The sequence below is a fragment of the Toxorhynchites rutilus genome, chromosome 3, assembly GCF_029784135.1.
Source record: "Toxorhynchites rutilus septentrionalis strain SRP chromosome 3, ASM2978413v1, whole genome shotgun sequence".
In the NCBI taxonomy this organism is placed as follows: Eukaryota; Metazoa; Arthropoda; class Insecta; order Diptera; family Culicidae; genus Toxorhynchites; species Toxorhynchites rutilus.
The window spans coordinates 195468529-195491648 of NC_073746.1; the positions used below are offsets into that span (position 1 = coordinate 195468529).

At 39.4% G+C, this 23120-nt stretch overlaps 2 protein-coding genes and 2 long non-coding RNA genes across 5 annotated transcripts in view; 2 read left to right on the top strand and 2 right to left on the bottom strand.

Moving 5' to 3' along the window:
- The window catches only part of LOC129779536 (transmembrane protein 208), a 28237-nt gene extending 17438 nt beyond the window's left edge, over nucleotides 1-10799 (bottom strand). The window contains exons 1-3 of the mRNA XM_055787089.1: nucleotides 10621-10799; nucleotides 10406-10561; nucleotides 10124-10260 (exon numbers count right to left, since the gene is read on the bottom strand). Coding sequence (XP_055643064.1) covers nucleotides 10124-10260; nucleotides 10406-10561; nucleotides 10621-10623 — 296 coding nt within the window. The 5' untranslated portion in view covers nucleotides 10624-10799. The remainder of the gene's footprint in view (nucleotides 1-10123; nucleotides 10261-10405; nucleotides 10562-10620) is intronic.
- Nucleotides 10800-11864: 1065 nt separating this feature from the next.
- On the top strand, nucleotides 11865-13137 carry LOC129779545 (uncharacterized). The gene is made up of 3 exons (XR_008743697.1): nucleotides 11865-12281; nucleotides 12341-12453; nucleotides 12518-13137. It is a non-coding gene; the product is annotated as an uncharacterized LOC129779545 (long non-coding RNA).
- A 784-nt stretch (nucleotides 13138-13921) lies between these two features.
- On the bottom strand, nucleotides 13922-14421 carry LOC129779551 (uncharacterized). Its single transcript, XR_008743702.1, has 2 exons — nucleotides 14254-14421; nucleotides 13922-14183 (listed from the first exon to the last, which is right to left on the bottom strand). It is a non-coding gene; the product is annotated as an uncharacterized LOC129779551 (long non-coding RNA).
- A 5840-nt stretch (nucleotides 14422-20261) lies between these two features.
- On the top strand, nucleotides 20262-21278 carry LOC129779535 (uncharacterized). 2 transcript variants are annotated; one of them, XM_055787086.1, is made up of 4 exons: nucleotides 20262-20367; nucleotides 20425-20537; nucleotides 20597-20890; nucleotides 20950-21278. In XM_055787086.1, exons 2-4 carry the CDS (start codon nucleotides 20504-20506, stop codon nucleotides 21186-21188), a joined length of 567 nt encoding a protein of 188 aa, XP_055643061.1. In that variant the 5' UTR covers nucleotides 20262-20367; nucleotides 20425-20503; the 3' UTR covers nucleotides 21189-21278. The 2 variants fall into 2 exon arrangements, with proteins under 2 accessions (XP_055643061.1, XP_055643063.1); XM_055787088.1 differs by having other exon boundaries at nucleotides 20283-20363.
- The last annotated feature ends 1842 nt before the right edge of the window (nucleotides 21279-23120 follow it).

Below are 23120 nucleotides of genomic sequence, written 5' to 3' on the forward strand. Positions count from 1 at the left end.
AGATTCATTTCAGCCATTAAATGTCATCAGTATATGGTAAGAAAGTTGGAGTTTTGTATATTTATGATGGTCTCAATTCGCGATTTGACCAAAGTCATAGATAATCTTCGAAAATTTTAAGTTTGATAATGCATACCAGTTATTGATACTATGGATAATTGCGATGAAATCGATGTCATATCAAATTGGCTGATATTATTGATAATGTAGGGCCGATACGAGAAGGATTTGCAGTATTTTTAGCGCAAAACACCCTATTCGTCGTTTACTTAGTTGAAAAAAATTAAAGTTACAATACTTATAACAAGCCATTCCCCATTCCTCAATCGATAGTTGAAAGAGCCGGACGCTTATTGTTCGCGTCTCTGCTACAAATCGAAGCTGGTGAAGTTTTTTTTCCCCTCCGCCAAAGTGCCTTTGGTTTTTTTTTTCTTTGACCGTTCGTGGCAAGATAAGTGCCGTTAATACACGGAACAGCGAGGAAGCAGCACCTCTCCGGCAACGCCGGACCGGCGATCTGTGAATTGGTTCCAGCGGCATCGATTTCATCATAGAGAAGTATAATCAACAACAACTTTTGCCGTCACGCTATTGTGTTTACCTCGTAGCGTGCGGCGTTGTATAGCTTCGAATAGGGGTGTTCAAGGTTGTTCGGACACCGCAAATTAGTTTTTTTTTTTTTGGAAGAATTTTTTTTTTTTTAGATATATATATTTATATATTTTTCTTAAATTTAAGTTAATTATTAGTCTAAGTTAGTTTTAAGTTGAGTTTTTGAGCTCGTGCGTGTGTGTGTGTGTGTTTTTTTCATAGACGGTTGCGCACCGTTTGCGCAACCGTTATGACATCTACCGATGCCATTGTTGCGCGGACGCGCTATTATCAATCGACCTCAAAGGGACCATGGGTTGTTTTCTTTCGGCCCAAGGGAAAATCGTTGAGAACTCTTCATATTTCAAGAGATTTGCTGCGTCAATTTTCGGGCGTCTCGATACATAAAGAGAGACCGGATAAACTGCGTGTAGAAGCACTGACTTTTGATGTGGCCAACAAGATTGTTGAACACGAAGTTTTTAACAGGGAATATCACATCTACATCCCTTCTCGAGAGGTGGAGATAGAAGGCGTAGTAACCGACGCGAGTCTGAGTGTCGATGAATTGAAAAAAGCTTCGGGTTCTTTCAAAAACTCGATGATAGGTGATCTTGTAAAGATCCTGGATGTTAGAAACCTGCATTCAGCATCTTTGGAAGAAAACAAAAAAGTTTATAAGCCCTCGCACTCTTTTCTGATTACTTTCGCAGGTTCTGTTCTCCCAAACTATGTGAAAGTAGAAAATATTTTTTTCCCAGTGCGCCTGTTTGTACCACGGGTTTATAATTGTACCAACTGTAAAAAGTTGGGACACTCGTTTAGCCACTGCGGCAACAAATTTCGTTGCGGTAAATGTGGCGAGAAACATAGTGAGGATTCTTGCACACAAACAGTGGAAAAATGTATCCACTGTGGCGAGAATCCTCACCCTCTACAGGAGTGCCCGAGGTACAAACAGCACTCCGATAAAGTGAAGCGTTCTATCGCTGGACGCTCCAAGCGGACTTATGCTGAAATGCTAAAGACCGCATCAGCCGCTCAAGATGAAAACCAATTTTCGGTTTTGTCATCTCAAGAATCGGACTCTGATTCTGATGAGGGTCATACTACGGCTGCAACAGAATCTTCAATAAAGGATGAATCATCAAAAAGAAAGCTCTCTTCACCAACGGTGCACCGTAAGAAACCTAAAGTGACCCTCGGAAGATTGTCTAATTCCAAGGGTAATAGTAATAAAAAAACAGGAAGTGGGTTATATCTATGGTATAACCGCAAGGGTGACGTAGGACTATCGTTGATTTAGAGATCATTTGTTCGAAGTTGAATCTAAATCCATCCTGAATGAATGAATAAATAAATATTTGGGTGACTTCAAAAACGAGAGTGTTACTTTGAAGACTCAAGGTTTTATGCATCCAATATTGGATACAAAAAACCTTGTTCTGAAGAATAATCTTCAGAAGCTTTCCTGTTAACTGCAATTGATTGACAAATCACAAAACCAAATGTATGTGGTCGCAGTATTATATGGATAGAAAACATTAAAATAAACTCGCTTGAATGTAATTTTCAATTCCAAGGGAACTGGCAGATTATTTTTCAGCAACGATCATTTCTTTCCAGGTTTCCTCTCGATAACCAGCAAACGAAAAGAGTTGCGCGCGTGTATGTGTGTGTGTGTGGCGGCTGCTTCTATGTCTTCCCGAGGAACCGTATTTCGATGCTGATACTCTCTTGGTCACCTTCTCTTCTCATTCTGATCGATCGGCTTTTCTGCGCTCCCTCACAGTTAAAACAAACTGATTGCATTTCAGGTCAGGTCAAGCCAGGTAATGAATACCTCGATCCCTCGCCGTTCAGCTCGTTCAGTAACGATGTTGTCTTGTCGATGTCCTCAGGCGTCGTGCACAAATTACGTAACGCAAAAATCCGGATTTTGAACCTCCCCCCTCCCTTTCGTAACGCAATTTCCTATCTCTAATAAACAGAAAGTAACGCAACATCTAACCCCTCCCCCCTTATCGCGTTACGTAATTTGTGCACGACGCCTCACGAAAAATGAATGGGTTTCACCACCAGAATATCATTTCAGTATGCTTTTCGTGCGTGATTGAATCGAGAGAAGGTGTGGTTTACGATGGCAATTTGGAAGGCAAACTAGAGGAGAATGAACTCTCTGAGTATGAAAATTTCGGCGACTGAGCAATAATCGATTGAAAATATATAATTTTGGCGATACGAAACATTTTCCGTTTTTCATGTTATGCATCCATTATTGGATAGGAAAATATCCTACTGATGGGAAAGAATAATCTTCAGAAGCTTTCCAGCTAATTACACTTGATTGAAAAATTACGAAATCAAATGTATTTGGTCGCTGTGTTCGCCATATAATTAGAAAACATTAAAATAAACTCTTTCGCATGGATGTATTCTTCAATTCCCAGGGAACTGGCAGATTATTTTTCAGCAACGATTAGATCTTTCCGGAATTTTCTCGATGCTGTATGGCATCCAAACGAAAATTCTCATTTCAGTTTGGCCTGCAAAAAACTTTTCTGAACTCTAATCCATCAAATTTGGAGCCCTGAAAAGGGTCGTTGATTATATGCTAAGCTAATATAGCACCATCTCCTTGGATTCGACGGGCCAGCTGAATGTCCTTGGGCATGATGTGACGCGTTTTACGTTGATAGCACACAAATTTGTATCTTCGAATAAGCCTCCTGCAGCGTCATAACCGCGGAACTTTGGAAGCGCAAGTCGGTTTTGAAGTCCTGAGCAATTCCACGAACCAAAAGCTGCAAAGGTAGCTTGCGGATCAGCAATTCGGCCGACTTCCGATAGCGATGAATTTCACGCAAAGTTCCCAGTCGATAGCGATGTGGCTTCTCCACCTATCCTGCTACTGGTACGCTTATCCGAGCTGCTTTCGTGGTGCCTTACCACCGAAGGACTAACGAGCTGTCTGCTTAGTCCCAATGAAACGAGTCCTCACGGTGCGAGAGTAGAGTAAGAAATGAACGAAAGCAAGGGAAGTGTCATTTTATAAAACATAAAAGAATCGAATGTAAACCCCACCCTCTTTATTATATAAGCTTACTGTATACTCACGAATATAATAAGGGTGGGATTTAGATTCTATACTTTTATGGTTTATAAAATGACGCTTCCTTTGCTTTCGTTCATTTCTTACTCTACTCTCGCACCGTGAGGACTCGAGCTCGTTAGTCTTTCGCAGACAGCTCGTTAGTCATTTGGTGGTAATGCACACGAAGTCAGCTCGGATAAGCGCACCAGTAGCAGGATAGGTGGAGAAGCCACATCGCTATCGACCGGGAACTTTGCGTGAAATTCATCGCTATCAGAAGTCGATCGAATTGCTGATCCGCAGCTACCTTTGCAGCATTTGGATCGTGGAATTGCTCAGGACTTCAAACCCGACTTGCGCTTCCAAAGTTCCGCGGCTATGACGCTGCAGGAGGCTTATTCGAAGATACCAATTTGTGTGCTATCCATGCAAAACGCGTCACATCATGCCCAAGGACATCCAGCTGGCCCATCGTATCCGAGGAGAGCGTGCTATATTAGCTTAGCATATAATCAACGGCCCTTTTCAGGGCTCCAAATTTGATGGATTAGAGTACAGAAAAGTTTTTTACAGGCCGAACTGAAAGGAGCATTTAGCGAAAATCGTGGTTTCGATAATAATTCGTTACCGATAGGTGCCATGGATATGGATTTCTTAATGAAGAATATGAAATACATGACATGATGTAGTGAATATATCCGAAGAAATCACTTTGGTGAAACTGCATTATAAAATTATTTGTGTACGAATGCCGCAATCGATAGTCGACTCTAATTTGCGCTGGGTAATTTCCTCGGAGGACTCGATTCCTCCTTTGAACATTAATAATCTCTTTCTGGCAAAACGATGTGGTATGAATCACATTATTTGAATGATAGAATGAAGAAGTTTTCTGCCAATTTCCTTCAACCTCCAAACGTATCTTTCTCCCGTTTGTCGTTTTCGCGTTCGCTAATCCTTTCTCACAACACCCATTTATCGTTTGAGAAATTGTTGAGTAAACATTGTTTGCCAGTGCACGTAGAGCAGGAATTCCTAAAGATTCATTGCACCTCTAATAAATTGCCGAAAGACATGGTCTTACGTTGATCGCACTTGATTGAAAAAATCCAAAACGAAATGTATTTGGTCGCAGCATTATATGAGTAGAAAGCAAATAATCGCTCGAAAATGACTTGATTTTCGCGATGTGAAACATTTTCCGTTTTTCATGTTATGCATCCAATATTGGATACGAAAATTTCCACTGATGGGGAAAAAAATATTCAGAAGCTTTCCTGTTAATTGCGATTGATTGAAAAATAACAAAACCAAATGTATTTGGTTGCAGTGTTATATGGATAGAAAACATTAAAATAAACTCTTTCGCATGAATGTATTTTTCAATTCCCAGGGGAACTGGCAGATTATTTTTCAGTAACGATGATAGCAACGAGAATTCCGCGCGTGTATGTGTGTGTGTGTGTGTGGCGGCTGCTCCGATGTTTCAAGCGGAACCGTGGCATCACTCTCCTCCTGATGGATTCCCTTTTGGCCTTAGGTGCACAAACAGGCTCTTGGTGACACCGTTCATCAGCGTTTTCATGATAAACGAAATTAGCTTCACAACAACAGCGACAACATGCTCCAATCGCTGTTCAATCATAACTGAGTGGGTTTACGAGCGGCGCTCGCTTATATACCGATTGGTGATTTCAATAGCCTGTTTTGAAAGCAATTTTAAGACTATTGAAACAAGTTTTTGGATCAAAAAGTAACAAGTATATGACGCGTAGACATTTTATCTTTCGAATGAAGTGTTTATCATACCATTTCGTTCAGTTGTTTAAGAGCTATTAACGCTCAAAATCTCGGTCTCCAGCGTAACGCTTTCGTTCTCGAAACTTTGGTTTTACACCCCGGTATAGAAATGAAAGACGTAGTCCTACGTCAAAACGAATCCGAAGGTTCCTTCTCAGCCAGTTCCTGGTTGCAGCAAGGATTTTACTTCATTACCCAGAGAAGGGAGAAACAAAAACGCTGCTCCTCGAACTTCTCGTAGAAAATTCGCGTCTAATCGAGGATTGATAGATTTTTCGGACATTGTGGACTTCATACTAAACACGTTAAAAATTCAAGACCCCCTTCAGAAGCTTTATTTCTGCCTTGCTTCCATCTTTAAAGTATTATCTTAAGCAATTGACTGCTTCATGGCCCCTCCTTGCATCAATCATATCATTCGATGGATAATTCACTTAACGTAGTAGAAGATATGATCAATGTGCTACAATGGAACTGCCGTAGTCTAGTGCCAAAACTAGATTCGTTCAAATTATTACTTCAAAATTATGATTGTGATATATTTGCCCTCTCTGAAACATGGCTTTCTTCTGACACTGAACTCAACTTCCACGATTTTAACATTATTCGCCTGGATAGAAATGATTCTTATGGAGGAGTACTTTTGGGGATCAAAAAGTGCTACTCTTTCTATAAAATTCCTCTCCCAGCTCTATCAGACGTCGAAATTGTCGCGTGTCAAATAACTGCAAAGAATAAAGAACTTTGCATAGCTTCAGTATACGTTCCTCCAAATACTAACATTAGCCGTAGTCATCTTTGGAATCTAGTATCGATTCTCTCATCCCCAGTTCTAATTCTGGGTGATATGAACTCTCATGGTACTAGGTGGGGTGATCCTTATGATGACGCCAGAGCGGCTATTTTTTACGATTTATGTGACGATTTCAACTTGACTATCTTGAACACTGGTGAAGCGACACGAATTCCAAAACCTCCGGCTCGAGAAAGTCGTCTCGACCTTTCTTTTTGCTCAAGCTCGTTATCATTAGATTGTCAGTGGAAGGTCATCAATGATCCCCATGGTAGCGATCACTTGCCAATCAGTATATCAATCAAGTGTAGCCCGCAATCCACTGAACCATCTCGAGTTCCATTTGATCTAACAAGGAACATCGACTGGCAAAAATTTGCAACGGCGGTAACAATCGGTGTCGAATCAATAGATATACTTCCACCATTGGAAGAATATCGATTCTTTGTCGATTTGATGTATAAAAGTTCACTGGAAGCACAAAAATGAGTGGGTTATATCTATGATATAACCGCAAGGTTCACGTGGAACTACCTTAGCTTAGCAATCATTCGTTTGTATTGATTAAATTCTTGATTGAATGAAACAGTTTCCAAATTCAATTGAGTTCAATATATTTGCTCTGTGAGTGAAAAAAATGAACAAATGCCGTGTAAAGTCAATTCATTTATTGTGATTGATTGTTCTTCGTTACAAGTAAATTTAATGACGGACCTTTTACGTTTGGTATGATGACTAGAACAAAATATATGTACGGAAGAATTATCAAACGTTTGGTGAACCAGCCTAAGGCTGAAAATCTTTCCAATAAAGACAAAAAAAATTATCAAACGATTATTTTATTTTACATTTCCCTCTGAAGTTTACATCCCAAAAGTGTACATACTTCTCGAATCTCGAATTTGCTTGAAACTGGGAAGTTCATTCGCTTCTAGTGGCTGCACGATTTTCCCAGGTTCCTAAGTTTAGAAGATCATGTTAGGACAGACATATTCCACTCTGCACAATGGCAAGCGAGGACAAAAGTACTCGCAGTTTGCATTTATTTGCAGAGCCGATTTCCCCAGAAACCTCGGTTTTGAAGTCTGTGTTAGGGAAACACATTTCAATCGGAACAAAAATACCCCCGATTTATATGAATTCGCAATGCCGATTTCCCCACGCTTCATGGATTTGAAGTCTGTGTTAGGGAAACACATTCCAGTCGGAACAAAAATACCCCCGACTTGCATGAATTTGAAATACCGATTTCTCCAGGCACCTTGGTTTAGAAATCTCTATTAGGGAACACATTTCGGTAGGAACAAAAGCTCCCCCTACTTTCGTGTGTTCTTTTTCTTCTTTTTGGCTTCAAGAGGGTTTAAACTTTTCAGTTCACTCGCCTCTAGGCTCTTTCGTGTGTTTGCAATGCCGATTTCACTGCTTGGTTTTAAAGTCTGTGTTAGGGAACATTTTTCGATGAGAACAAAAGTCCCCCTACTTTCAAGTATTTGCAATGCCGATTTCCCCAAGGCTGCTTGGTTTTGATGGCTGTGTTAGGGAAACCGTAAATCGGGCCAATCAAAACGATGCAGTTAGGGCGTTTAGATAACGCCTAATATTTTACAGTTATTCAATTGTTTATCTAATGAAAAACAACATTTTGTTAGTTGCGATAGATGCGTAGAAATATTCCCTATCAAGTGATGCAAACATCTCTCCTATCCAGTACGAAATGTTCGAGCTATAAGCATTCGAAATCTTTCATTTTTTCCTGCATGTTCTGTGTTTAGGTTTTCATTTCATTTTTTTTGGGCAGAAGCATTACCCAATCATTGACTTTCAAGTACCTTGGTGTCTGGTTTGATTCAAAATGCACTTGGAATACCCACATTACGTATTTGAAGCAAAAATGTCAAAAGAGGGTCAACTTCCTCCGCTCGATTTGCGGCACGTGGTGGGGAGCTAATCCGGGAGATCTCATAACACTTTATAAAACAACTATTCTATCCATTCTGGAGTATGGCTCATACGATTTTTACGATTTCATACGATGAATTTTTCCAATTACTGCGTCAGAGTTCCCTCTTGAGTTGGCAAACCGATTGGGACACTGGAAGTCTTGGGCGGTGGTTATATTCAATTATTCCAAATGTTTCTTCGAGAGCGTGGTTCAAAGGTTTGGACGTAAGTCGTGACTTCATTCGTGTAATGAGTAGACTTATGTCCAACCACTACTCGCTAGATGTGCACCTCCACAGAATAAATCTTGTTCAAAACAATGTCTGTCGGTGTGGAAACGGTTACGATGACATCGATCACGCAGTTTGGCAATGTACGGATAATTACGCAGCCAGAGAGTACCTTTTGAATGCCCTTGAGGTCCAAGGAAGACAACCCTATGTTCCTGTTAGAGACGTGTCGCGACATCTGCTATATGCAGTTGATCTATATGTTTGTGAAACGGTCTAGTATAAGAATTTAATGCTTTTGTGTTTTTTTTCTTTTTCGTTATTAGTTTGTTTGTCTTGTCCCCTCATCTCACCGTCACAGCTAGTCGAACACCAGATGCTATCCCTGGTCATTATGCACAATGCTACAGTGCGTGCGGCAACCCTCGGTTGAGACAATGATACCTCATATCCATATCCCTAACCTGACCCGTCCCACAAAAATTGTTGCCCCTCTAACCTAGAGTAAACCGCGAGTAATCGGTCGAAACCTACTAAACATAGATTTAAGATGAAATTTTTGTATAAACAAAACTTGAGTTAGCGGCTCCGCAAAGCTTATGCGATTGAGCCTTACAAATAAACGAATTGAAAAAAAACAAGCCATTCCTCGTAATATACATAGCACATTGTAAAATGATGATTTTCTAACCTTTTCAGCGTGGAAAGTATACATAAAACCGGGAAATTTGAAGTAAATTCTGATTTTTCTAGAAAATTAGAACGAATTTCATACCAAAAAAACAAAACATCCTCATTTTACTCGCTGCGCCATCTGGTTGTAAATCCAACGTAAATTCGTCAATATTAAACATGCAAGAGGAGAAAAATAATTGTGCAGTTACCTCCAAAATCCTTCAGTGTCAACTTGGGAACTGGCAAAACTACTGGATTACCCTAAAAGTATTGTAACACGAGTGATCGTCTCAATGTTACTACCTTTGTTTCATCATTAGAAAATGTCTATTGAGAGAATGATTGAAAAACAAATTCCTAAGCGCCCCTTTTCTAAAATATCTATGCTCCAATATAGACCAGAGATGTAGGGATTTATTCCCGTATACACTTCACAGTGAAAACGAAATGAACGGCAGATTATATAACTTCTTTTTATGAGTTAGTAAAGCGTCAAATATAATAATGATAATAATGAGTTTTCAGGAAGAATAAACACTTTTCAAATGTAAATTATTAATAAAAATGAAAGTATGAAATTAGTGTTCAATGTGAATGGAATCTTTTTTTTCGTCGTGTGGTAAAATAATTTAGCAATTCAAAACTGCCTTCGGGTCGGCTGATCCGATAGGGAGTAGTATGCCTTGACTAATTTCGCGTCCAGATGTCGACACCGTAACGGTGTAATCACGGATACACTTCATTTCGTTTTGACCATGAGCTGTATACGGGAATAAGTCCGTAGTGAAGAAAACTTGTGACTAAATATTAGAGCAATGAAAAACATTAAGTTAATTTATTCTACAAAACCGTTGGAATCAAATCAAATTAAAATTTGATTTACTCTTCTTCTTTCTTTGTTTTTAAGAGGCTTTAAACTTGGAAGTTCATTCGCCTCTAAGATTTACTCTCCAATTTTACGTTGCTTAAACCTCCTTAAAAATTATGATATATGCTTACTCTGCAATGCCTCCTTCAAGATTCAAATCACTCCCGGAATCCAAAATACTTCCACCATCCGTGTATTGAGGTCGACTCATCATTGACATGAAATAATAGCTTCCGAGATGAACAGCTATTGTCAAAATTGTCATTATCTAAAAAAATATCGAATCAAAAACTTCTAATTTCATACATACATGCATAAATTATATTTATTTAAAGTTCGAGCGTTTTTTTCACTTTTACATCATGTTTGTTCTCATCGTCTAAGTTACTAAATTAAAGAAACAGATAACTCACCATCTGTAATCCAGAAAATGGTTCAAAGAATATGAAAACTACTAATATATGAAAGATAGTGGAACCACACGACATGTTACGATAAAACTTCAAGGTGGCAATGTTCTCCTCTATAATTTGCTTGTTCCCCTTTGTAGATTGCTTCATTTTAGGTGCCTAAAAATTATATCAAATCATATATGCAACGAATATCAGATTTATAACCATTTTGCTACCATGATACGATAGCTTTCAACTCTAATTAATAGGACAACTCGTGGCACAGCAGTGGAACTCCATACAATTCACTGACTAAAAAGTGTCCACATTTTCATCGCTTGTTTACGTGAAGAATATAATTTTTTCAGGCACACTTGATTTGAGAGCGTATGGATTTCTAGCTGTCTTGACGCAAGGTCTTTAATGAAGAATGAGAAGATGGGAAGGTTTATATAAACATGTTTATAATTACATAAGTTTATTCAAATATTAATATTGCTCTTATTTAACTATTCAGTGCAATTTTATCAAAATTTGAAAGAGAAATTAATAAAGGAATGTTCTTTTTCAATATTTTTCTGAGATGGTTATTAAAAATCCATGATTAATATTGCTTTATTATTTACCCTCCATTATTTGTTAATTTCTCCTGCTTTTCGTTCTTTGACCTATCATTTTAACAATTTTTTTTCCAAAATATATATTTTTATCAAGGCTCATATGGCGTTAGCCTCACGGGGCCGGGAGTTCAATACTTTGACAATTTTTCTTATTATCTATGTTAGTAATATGTAACCTTTTTAACAATCCATTTTTTTATTTTTTTCACTTCTGTTTTGTTTTCATTTGAGATTCCTACATTGTGTACAGTTTTTGTCGGTAAAAAAACGGAAATTCCCGGTTTTCTGAGTGATCCGCAGACATTTTACTGTGCGAATGTCGATTATGACCAAGTTATTCGGGTTAATTCATAACAGCACGATTGATCCAATGTGACAACAAATCGATGATATGTGAATGGAATCCGCCGGATGATAAATGCATTAGGGCGATTACACATTATCCGGTTTCTGCCGGACCGGTTTGAAACCCAAATGGCAAATTTCGACCGTACCAACCTATTTACGGCGCCGTGACGCAGCCGTCTACTGCGACTACAATGTCCGGTGACCGGACAAGCATTAAATGCGATGACAGTAGTATTGTGTCGACGTCTTGTGGAGATACCAGTTTGGGAAAGCAAATGATTCTCTATAAGATTATCAGACCTTAACACAGTTTCGAATTGTTCAAACTTTGAATGAAAATTTTTACTTCATTATATGTGATTGTTTAAAACACGTAATACTGACTCTTAATTAATCATTTTTGTATAATTTTGCTGATATTTTCACCAAGACTCATCATTATAATATGAAATTATTATCAAACACAATTCTTGCTTAAGAACTTTTCACAACTTGCAAAAGAACGCGTTACTCTATTACACAAAAGACATATTTCTTAAGAAAAATTTAATTTTCATTAATAATTTTTATTTTGATTATGTGTTAATTGCACCTGAAAATTTATTTTTACTATCACTTCCCAAAAGCGTAGCACGAAGCCCAATGCCATCAACGCGCATTGACAGATGTTTGTCATGTCTGTTAGTATTGGTGCGATTCATGCAATTTTTCGTCCCATGTATTAGCATGTGTGTGCTATTGACGTTTGTTTGTTGATTTTGAAATCATTCCAGAAGCTGCAAATGATATGGATGCCGAAAATTTTATTTCGCTTCTTTATTTCGCTACTGTGGAACAAGTGAAGTGATGCAAATTTTTGCTCAAAGCGAATCAATGGTCACATGCGCACGAGGTTTCATGAAGTGTTTTGCCATGGATTGTGTTCAACGGTGGGTAGTGTTATTATTCATAATTCATTAATTAACTTTTGTTTTTGTTTTGCTTACAGAAAATTTCCCTCATTTGAAATCGATACTGAACAAGTTTTAGGATGTCAACCAAATTTTCAACTGTTTCATCAAGGGGCAGATTTCAAGCGACTTCATCCAGCTGAATGTGAAGGTGAGTTTTTGTTAATTTGAACACACCAAAATCTTCTAATATTCTTATTCGGTATTTCATACAGTTCAACCTGACCCGGAACGTGATCGACGAAGAGGTGGTTAAGGCTCGGCTCGAGGAATTCAAGACCAAACTGTCCGATTAGTGCTTGGTGATCGAGATGTTTCCCTGCCCGACTCTGTCAGAACGCAATCACCCAGCTATCGGTCATTCTTCGCCCAGGATCCGCTGTGCGTTGATGCAAAACGCGCTCAAGAAGCTGCTTCTGCCCCAGGAGTACGTCCTCGAGAAATTAAGGCTGAGTGCGTTTCTGGACGAGGATCTGCAGAAGCAGCAATTAGATAGTGTTTGAAAGAAAAGTATGATGTAATTTTAATCACAAAGCATTATTACTGCAATGCTGAAATAAAAAAAAACACTCTAGAATGAATGAATAGGCACACATTCTCTTGTAGGCAGATTTCAAGATGATCACAGGAAGTGAACAGACAATACACATAAATAAGTAGTGCCCCTAGCTTGTTAGAAATTGTTATTATTATTGCTTCATAAAATTTTACACTTTTATCTAACCGTGTTTCTGGGACTGTTAAAAAATATGTGGCAACGGAGCGTGTGAAATAAATCATGCTGTTTGTGTGTTTAGAAATAAAATAAATTAGTGAGTGGATGAGTACACAGCAACTGGACAAAAGTTAGTTTTTGTAATACTGTTGATGACAGCCATGTTTTTTGTCCAGTAAGTTTTTCATGTTAATTTATCATTGCAAATTTAAGTTGCCGTTTTGTAATACTGTTGATGACAGCCATGTTTTTTGTCCAGTAAGTTTTTCATGTTAATTTATCATTGCAAATTTAAGTTGCCGTCGTTGTGGGAACTTTTGTAGAACCATGCCTAACATAAACGTGTGCGCTCTGAGAATTACCGAAAAGGTTTGCGAACGTATTTTGAAATGGGGCGGAAAGGTTTATACCTCTGACCGCTCTGATCGCACTTATCGGTAAGTTGAACTTATCGGTAAGAACACCGTCCTGATGTGCGCGTAATGTCTGCGAGGCCTGCACTCACTTTGGCCGTGCTCATGGCGTGCCACACTTTAACATTCGTCCGTATGTACTCTCAAAGGAACGCAAATTTGAGCAGGTTCGTCGTTGCAACCCCAAAAGGCATATCATGAGAGGGTGAATGCCCTAAGCTGCTCAAAAACAATAGTGGAAATTCAAAAAACACGGGCTCGATCAGCTAGGTGCAGCTATACCAAGAACAAGGTACAGATGCTTGATCTTCGCTCACTCATATGCGATCGGAAAAGATGCGCAAGGGAATTGGGGAATTCACCGCTGCCGATAGCGATCGGGAACATCGCACAGAGATGCGATCAACAAAGCGTAAGCGGAAATTCTGCGGAGCAGATACGTCCGACATCGTCCACCATGGAATCAACAATAAATTAAATATTTTATCGGATGTTTTGCTAAATAAATACAGATTGTAATTTTGTGAAACTGTACATTGTGAATATATGTTTTATATAACTAGTGTTTTCATATGAATATAAGTAGTTCTACCAGAACTGTATTTTGTTTGTTGATGTGATGCCGGGTGTTTCTCCGTTTTGTATTTACTGTCGGCATTGCGTGGATAGCAGTTCGAACTTTTGTTCGCCGACAGCAATTTGTGGTGCGGAAAAGGATTTCCCCATACAATGTTGGGAGCTGGAAATTGTGGGCTGTCGAATTGAGCCAGCCACCCAACAGCAATCAGTTGTATGTAGCAGAAATATTTGCAGCAATATTTACCTGTCAAACCACTGTATAAACAAATGCATGTATGTGTATGTGAAAGATGTACGGTTTTGTGTAGCGCGAGGTCTCTTTCACATTGTTATCCGGTTATCCGTCCAAACCCAGCGGCGCTTTTTGTAACCGGTCCGGCTGAAACCGGATAATGTGTAATCGCCCTTAGTGTAGTCGCGTGAAATTCATGTCAGCTTGCGTGTGTAACTGCATGCGACATTTATTATATCAAAATTGAAGCAGGCAAGTCGGAGCACTAGAGGTATGAAACGGCCAATTGCACATGTTCACAATAATAACCTTCTTTTCCCTCCCTCAGCACTGTCACATTCACCCTTGAACGAAAGCTCCAGCCGTTCGGAACCATTCGGCAGCGGTTTTCTCGAATGTCAACCTGAAGGAAGTAAATCATATGTGCTCACTTAATGCCGGAACGTATCCGGACAGTTCGGCTCTTGGAACCGAATATTCAGTTATTTTTTTTTTATATATTTATTTATTTATTCAGTCTTCGCCAAGAAATTGTCGGACAGACTAAAATTCAATTATTGAATCCTTATAACAAACACATTTCTGGACATATCGAATTCAAACAAATGATACACTTCATTGAACCGTTGGCAACAAACATCCAAGGGATTATTCTGTCCGTATAGAGTACGATGTGCTGCTTGCCGAAAGAAAACAAATTGTCTGGTTGTTCTACCTGGAGCGTTGATTCGAAGCTTGCCCAAAACTTCAGCACAGTCAAGATTGTTGTTAAGAAGGTCGAAAATCAGCAGTCTCTGGAGAAATTCTCGTCGTTTCTGCAGTGTCGGTAAGTGAATCAGCGCGCAGCGTTCTTCATATGTGGTCAGATGTTGGTCGTTGCGCCAGGGGAGATGACGAAGAGCATATCGGATAAAACTTTTCTGCACACGTTCCAGACGAGCGATGTGAACAGCGTGGTATGGGGCCCAAACAGTAACACCGTATTCCAATATACTGCGTACGAGCGACACATACAATGCTTTGAGGCAATAGACATCTCTAAATGCCTGAGTGTGGCGTCTAATGAGCCCAAGAACGGTGAAAGCCTTAGCGGTGACCGTTGCAATATGCTGCGTAAATTTTAGCTTGTTGTCGATCACGATACCCAGGTCTTTGACGGCTGCAACTCTTTCCACTTCGGTCGACCCCATCGTATATTCAAATGTGATTGGTGAGCAAAGTCGCGAAAATGTTATCGCATGACATTTCCTAATATTCACCTCCATGCCATTTATTGAGCACCATCCCAGCAGAGTATCTACATCCATTTGAAGAGCACAGCAGTCCATACTTGATGTTACTACACGAAACAATTTCAGATCGTCTGCATACATCAACTTAGGCGATTTGAGAACAGCGCAAATATCGTGAATAAAGAGTACGAAGAGCAGAGGACCCAAGTGACTGCCCTGCGGCACGCCAGAGGTGACAGAAAAGGGCGATGAAACTGACGAGCCAATTCGTACGTGTGCACTACGATCAGTCAGATACGAATTAATCCAATTGGTTAGCCAAAGTGGAAACCCGTATCGCTTCAGTTTTTCCACAGCAAGGGCGTGAGGAACGCGGTCGAAAGCTTTCGAAAAGTCCACGTAAATGGCGTCAACCTGCTGCCTTTTCTCAATTTTGTCAATCAGCAGAGAAACGTAGCTCATGAGATTTGATGTAGTAGACCGTTTTTTGACAAACCCATGTTGTTCGTTTGCGATGATGTGGCGGACAGATGGGTATATGAGATCCAGCAGCATACTTTCAAAAACTTTCGGCATGCAGCTCAGAATCGATATTCCTCTGTAATTTTGCTCATCGTGGACGTCACCTGATTTATGAATAGGGATTATTGATGCAGTTTTCCATAATGCGGGAAACTGCCCTTCTCTCAGCGAACGGTTGAAAAGCAAAGTAGACGGCAAAGCCAACGAGGAGCTGCATGCCTTGATGAAAGAAGGTTGCAACTTATCCGGTCCGGCTCCCTTCGAGGCTTCGAGACGGCAGCTTCCTGTAGACGTCCTCTTCGGTGAATGAAATAAGCCGCAAGTTCAGGTCATATGACTGCAGATTACTCAAGTACCGTTCAGACAAAGGTGGTGAGTTATTACTTAACACACTTCGAAAGAAGGACGAGAATAAGTTAGCTGAGTCAACTGATGATGACGATGTAATGCCTTTGTAGAAAACGTTCTGAGGAATTCCATTGGACGATAAATGTAGTTTGATGTGTCTCCAAAGCTGTTGTGGTTTGGTCCTGACGTCACTCTGCACACGGCTTATGTAAGATCTAAAGCATGCTTGGTTCAAAGAGTTGAATTGGCGCTCTAATTCCCGCACAACAGTCTTTTGATCATCGCCTCTCAGTTGGAAATACCGCTTTCGTGCCTTCCTAAGTCGATTTCGAAGATTCCCCAAATCTCTGTTCCACCACGGTTGTTTACCCTTCGGTTGAACAAATCTTTTGCGCAAAGGTACGCTCCCATGAATGATTCCATCCAGTTTTCGATGAAACCGGCTAACAGCTTCATCTATTGTGCCCACTGTGAGAATCTCGCTCCAATCAATCGACGAAATTTTAGCGTTCAAATCAACGAAGTTACATTGCCTGAAGTCGTAATATTGCTCCTCATAACTATCCATACGTGTCATATTCAAAACGGATAGCTTGACAATAAAAGGCTTATGGTGGCGATCTATTTTCATCAACGGCATGGGGGGTTCGAAAATTTCACAACACATTATGTCATTGATAAAAACCAAGTCTAACATTCTCCCATTGTCATTCGTCAGTTGATTTACTTGCTGTAACCCGGCTGAAAGAATCGATTCCACCAGAGTAGTCTCCTGTTCAGATGATGCATTGTACCGAATGAACTGAAAAGTTTTAAGACTCTCAAAGCCAAAAAAGAAGAAAAAGAATCTTGCCAACAGATTTGATTGTGTCAGTAAATTTTTCCTGTAACTTTCGAAGAAATTCACAATTCATAAGAATCTGGTGGTATTTGTGTGACCAGACCTATAGCCATGCCAAATAGCACACAACCCGTTGTCGCCGTCGTTCGCTCACCAATGTTTCGCATTACGAGTGAACCGTGGCAGAATACATTCACCATATCACCGAGATGGAATTGACAGCAACAGCAAATACCTCTGGCATTTGCTGTTGTTCGTCGTCCGTTGTTGCGGCCCTTCAAATAAATAGAAAAATTGTTCGTATGATAAACCGAGCTACGGAAACCCTACTTACCCATCTTTTAGGTAAACAAATAGATTTTGGCTGCTATCCGCCCCAAGGAAGGCATCGTTATCTAATATTTCTACTGCTGTCATCCAATTTAGTTGTTAGTCGCGAGCGATCTCCTCAAAACTACCTTCCATTTGCTTGTACTGCAGCAGCGTAGATCGCATTAAATATCCAACCAAAATGAAGTTGCCTGTTCAAAAACAACTGACTGTTGAACTCAACGAGGGAATAGCAGGCGCCCTTGATTTCCTTTTTACTAACCCGAGTGAGGGCTCCATTCATCCTATATTGGGTCTCTGGATTTACCAGTGCTGTGCCGACGATGTGATAAGTATTCGAATCATTACCCAACTCTGTCGAAATCAGTGGCATAATGTACTCAGTTTGCATGAATTGATGTGCATGTAGCACCTCGAAAGTAATCTGATCGATGATAAGTAGATTGTGAATCTCAGCTCTTGGCCAAACTCGGCATTGCTGGGTCCTGGCTTAAGCAGACCCATCTTGCTCAAGGAAGTTACATTTGTCGTCAGAGAAGACGCGCTTTGTCTCGAAGGAGTCAGGCCACTCGAGTCCTGAAGATCGCTACCGTTCGAAGTGCAACTTTTGAATCTCATCAATTGTACCAAGAATAATCGAATGTTGGGTGCAAGAGCCAAACTGTCCTGATAAACTTCGACATTAAGTGAGCACATAAGATTTACTTCCTTCATTTGAGGAAACCAGCTTGTGGTTAGAGCGGTATATCACGGTTGGGCGATCCGAACATGCGAACACGTTTGTCGTCGGAAGTGACCGGAACGTTTTCAGAATAGTTAGCTGGTCTCCAGTGTAACTTTTTTTAGCCTGTTAATCTGTTAGTATATTTCTCCATGAGGAAGTAAAACGTTGACCGCCTGCGAGCGCACACATTAAATAAAAGATACCTTCAAATAAAGCAAAATTGTCCTTATCCTCCACAATATTTTACACGAAGACTGCGAATCCCAAATCAAAACAACATTGGTAGTGAAAAACATCTGTCAAGGATGTCGATAAAACAGTTTACCAAACAAATCTAGTACACAGAAATACGGCCGTAAATGAGGATAGCTTTTTCTTTGACGACGTATCGTATCCGACGAATCAATATACGGATACGGCCGTAAATGAGAATAAGGGTGTATATCTAACTTGAATCGTATCAACGGAGAATCATCTTTGGGAAACCTTAGAAGGTAACCGAGAAAACTCGTTTAGAATCAATTGGGCTAACGAAATATTCCGTTAATCAACGAGCGTATTATTTATCGAACTGCAACGGTGGGCAAGAATTTAAGAATTATTATATAATTAAAGAACTAATTAAATTAAAATTTGAAGAATTAAAGAATTAAATCAAAAGTACTATTCAGACGCATTCCGTTATATTCCAAACTGAACACAGTAAAAAAATGGGGCCATATTCGATAGCTGCTTGATCAACATTTTAAACATATATAGAATACAAGATAATACAAGAAACACATATTTACACAAAGGAAATACTTATAATTTGTGACGTAGTTGCGCGACATACGTAATAACATGTCACGGCCACGCAAGTGCTAGAAAGAACTTGTCTATTATGCAAAACAATACCACCAATACATGTGATACGTTGTCGCTTCCTCCAGGGTAGCAACACAACACTGATTAGCCCGTTTAATGTATACAAGACGCGCGACTATATTCATTGGACGGAATTAATACACGAACACTAATAAATTAGAAAGGCTAATGGCACTTTTGTCCTTCTTATCGCTGCACTTCCGAACTTTTGCTCATGTTTTTTCCTTATTGTTCGCGAAACTTTTACGTTTTTCATCGTGAGAGCGATTATATTCGGAGAATGTGTGGGAAAGAACACACGCACATCTATTCAACCTCCGACGACGGTCACAGATATCAAAACACGAATATAAAACATAAACGAAACTACAAAATGGAAGGCAATAAAATATGACAATGTTTACTTTTTCTTTCTTCGTTCTCGCGCTGTTAAAATATATAAAAAGAAATCCTTCGGCCGTGAAGCGAGGAGAATTTAGTTAATGAGAACACCGATCATATTTCTGCGGTTACACTGCCACAAAAATCACTGCATACGGTTTCACTCGCGAAAAAACAAAAAAAAATTAACGAAACATGAAGCAAACTCTACATATTTTTTCTGAAACAAGTCCCTTTTCCATAACAAAACCTAAAACACGATTTGACACGATTCCATACACGCACACGCAACGAAAAGAAAAACGCGCCAATACCCGAAACTAAGTGAACCGAGCACTAACACATGCGAGAAGAAAAAAAAGCGCCGCCGAACGCAATATTTGTTATTCTTCATTTTCGGAAAAATAATCCCGGAAAAATAAAAAATACACTAGAGTCAACATAGGAAATACACTTTTACACTCGATCAATAAAATTTTAAGCCGATATTCCCGATAAATACTAAGGCCGATTACACATTAAGTGCAATTCACATACAACATACACGTCACGTTCACGTCCCGTCACGTCACGATACGTCAATGATTCTACCATGAAATTCTCATGAAAATATTCACATACACCAGCAACGTAACGACCCGTCAGCATACGTTCAACGAAAACGACCGGCAGGGTTTGTAGAAAAGAATAATTGACGGAGACGGACGGCTCGTTTGGTTCTTGTCTGGGCCAAGGCGTTATACTATAGGTGGACCGCAATGTCAAAATTGCTGTTCGGCCATTGCTCGTGAAAAAACAAATTTGTTTACATAACAAATCATATCTTTTGGTGACAAATGCATTCGTTGGCAAAATAGCTGCTCGCGCTTTACTGTAGGCAGGTAATTTTCTGGATTTTTTCGTATAACAATTTCTCATAATTGCTTCTACTTTTTCAGATATCTACAATCAGCGGTCGAATTAAAAACAGTGCAGAAGGATGTTTTGAGTATATTTTACCTTCTAGCCGCGCAATCAATGCTTTTCTTTCCAAGCAAGCAGCGTTTTATTCGTACGTGGTTTTATTGAGCATTTAAAAAAAAGTGTTATTTTTTTTTGTTTTATCATCAGGGAAAAAGCATGAAATAGAATCGTACGTGGTACGAATTTATCGGCACAATCTGATCAAGGACGGAGGCATCATCAAACGGAAACTACGCGAGAAACTTTTCGAAGAGATAAAACTGCGCCGCAACACTCGTGTCAAACTGGACGAGTTGGGCTGGGTGCTGATGAACCACGATTTGATAACACGTAATGAGCCAATCCAACAGCATGCCAATGGTAATCTACCAAATCATTTTAAATTCAACATGGAGCGGTTGCGAAACCTACTGGAGCAGCACGAACAGAACGATCACGCTGGTGGGTCGGTTTGATATTTTTATTCCGCTCAAGAATGATTATATTTGTTGATTTTTCAGAGTTGACTTCCGAAAAGCAAAACAAATTCCTGCGTATGCTGGATGCAATTTTACAAAACGACAAAGTTTTGAAGGAAATTAAAGAGATGGTAGTGGCGAATCGACTTCTATCGGAAATTCGTTATGTGACTGCGGTGGAACGTATGCTGAAACACAATTTGGACCCCTCTTTGATAGAGAACCGCGAGATGAACGATTATCTGTGGAGGAGTTGGACAACAGATTTCTTAGACTTATAGCACACCCACACACCCACAAGCTCATCAAATCATCACGGTCCCCCAAAAATATTGAATTATATATAATATAAATACCTTATTGCAGCTATAGTACACTATTTTTCACGAATATATATTTGTTCATTTCTTCCTTCAGTTGTTTTCCTCAGCGAGTTGATATGAAACCATAACCACACAACCAAACAAAAAGTAAATAATTCAGAAAGCTACGTCTCGCTACTCGTCTCACGTATTGTCGTGAAAGTGTCAGGAACGAAACACCTATAGTTTAGCATCTTGGTCTGGGCCTTGTGTCTCGGCTTTTATTTTGATTTGGTTATACAGTAATTTACATCTACTTCGACATTAAGCTAATTGAACAGATCTGTGATGCAACACGTTTAATTAGACATTTTTACCTCTAGTTGGACATTTTTGTAAACATTGAGTTCGGGGCCCAAATTATGGCCCCACATTGAAAGTCGCCACCAGTCGCAAATGTCCAATTACTGGTCAAAACCGACTCCAATGCGACACTGAGTGGTACCCCAGCATATCGCTTTATAAGTAACTTACTGTATTTTTTATGCCAACATATCTCTTAGCTCCAAATTTCGGAGTGAAAATCATTCGCGACTAGTTGAAAGAATTATTCTATTTATTATTATTATTGCATAAGGGTCGGACTACGGGGTTTAAGCATTTAAATAATTGAATTTAATGATTCTCATTGAATTTTTCAAAATTTAGAATTGATTCTAGGCATGCAGATTTGAAAGAGGGCATTGCAATTTAAAATTGTTGTAGGTGGCGACACCATGAATAAAATTAAATAAATCATTCGTTTGGCATTTGACGTGACGGTGCTGGTGGAAGCATTGACTGCATGTGTGAATTGGTGGAGACGTTGACGGAACGTAGACGTTCTTCTCCGTAACGTGCTATGTGAATCGCACATTATCCGGTTTCAGCCGGACCGGCAAATTTCCCAAATGGCAAATTTCGACCGTACCAACCTCTTTACGGCGCCGTGATGCAGCCGTCTACTGCGACTACAATCAAGACGGGTCTATGGTACTAGGTGAGGCCGTTTCGTCACTAAGTTGGTTAGGGGAGCGGTATATGAAAACAGTACGGAAGAAAGCAGAAGGGGAATTATTTCCTTGAAGCGTGAAAGAGACAGACTGATCACGAGCGAGCTCCGGCACAAGCGTATTGTGTTTTGTTTACAAACAAAACATAGTAGACTTCCAAGATGGCTGAAGAGTGGTTTTAGCAAGTTGGCCCACCTTAGGATATACTTCTACGCGCCTTGACTACAATGTTCGGCGACCGGACAAGAATGATACGCGATGACAGTAGCACTGTGTCGACGTCTGGTGGAGACTTTGGTTTGGGAAAGCAAATCATTCTCTATAAGCTTAGCAGATCTTAAGACAGTTTTAAGTTGTTTAAATTTTTAATAAAAATTTCTACTTTATGTTATTTGATTACTTAAAACCCGTAGTACTGATTCTTAATTAACAATTTTTGTATAATTTTCTTGACATTTTCACTAAAACTCATCATTGTAATATGAAATCAGTATCAAACACAATTCTTCTTCAGGGCGTTTTCCCCACTTGCAAAAGAAGGTGTTACTTTATTACATGAAGAACATATTTCATAAGAAGAAGTTAATTTTCATTCATACTTTTATTTTTAAAACATGTGTTTACTGCACCTGAAAATCCATTATCACTATCATTTCCCAAAAGCGGAACACGAAACTCCATGCCATCAACGCGAATTGACAGTTGTTTGTCATGTCTGTTAGTATTAGTACAATTCAGGCAATTTTTATCCCCTTGAATTAGTATGTGTGTGTGTGCTATTGACGTTTGTTTGTTGATTTTGAAATCAATTCAGAATTTACAAGTGATATGGATGTCGAAATTTTTATTTCGCTTCTTT

Coding starts and splice junctions, on each gene's coding strand:
- LOC129779535 (XM_055787086.1), top strand. CDS start 20,504: ATGCTTTTCTTTCCAAGCAAGCAGCGTTTTATTC. Junction 20,538..20,596: donor AAGCAAGCAGCGTTTTATTC/GTACGTGGTTTT, acceptor TTTTATCATCAG/GGAAAAAGCATGAAATAGAA. Junction 20,891..20,949: donor CGAACAGAACGATCACGCTG/GTGGGTCGGTTT, acceptor TTGATTTTTCAG/AGTTGACTTCCGAAAAGCAA.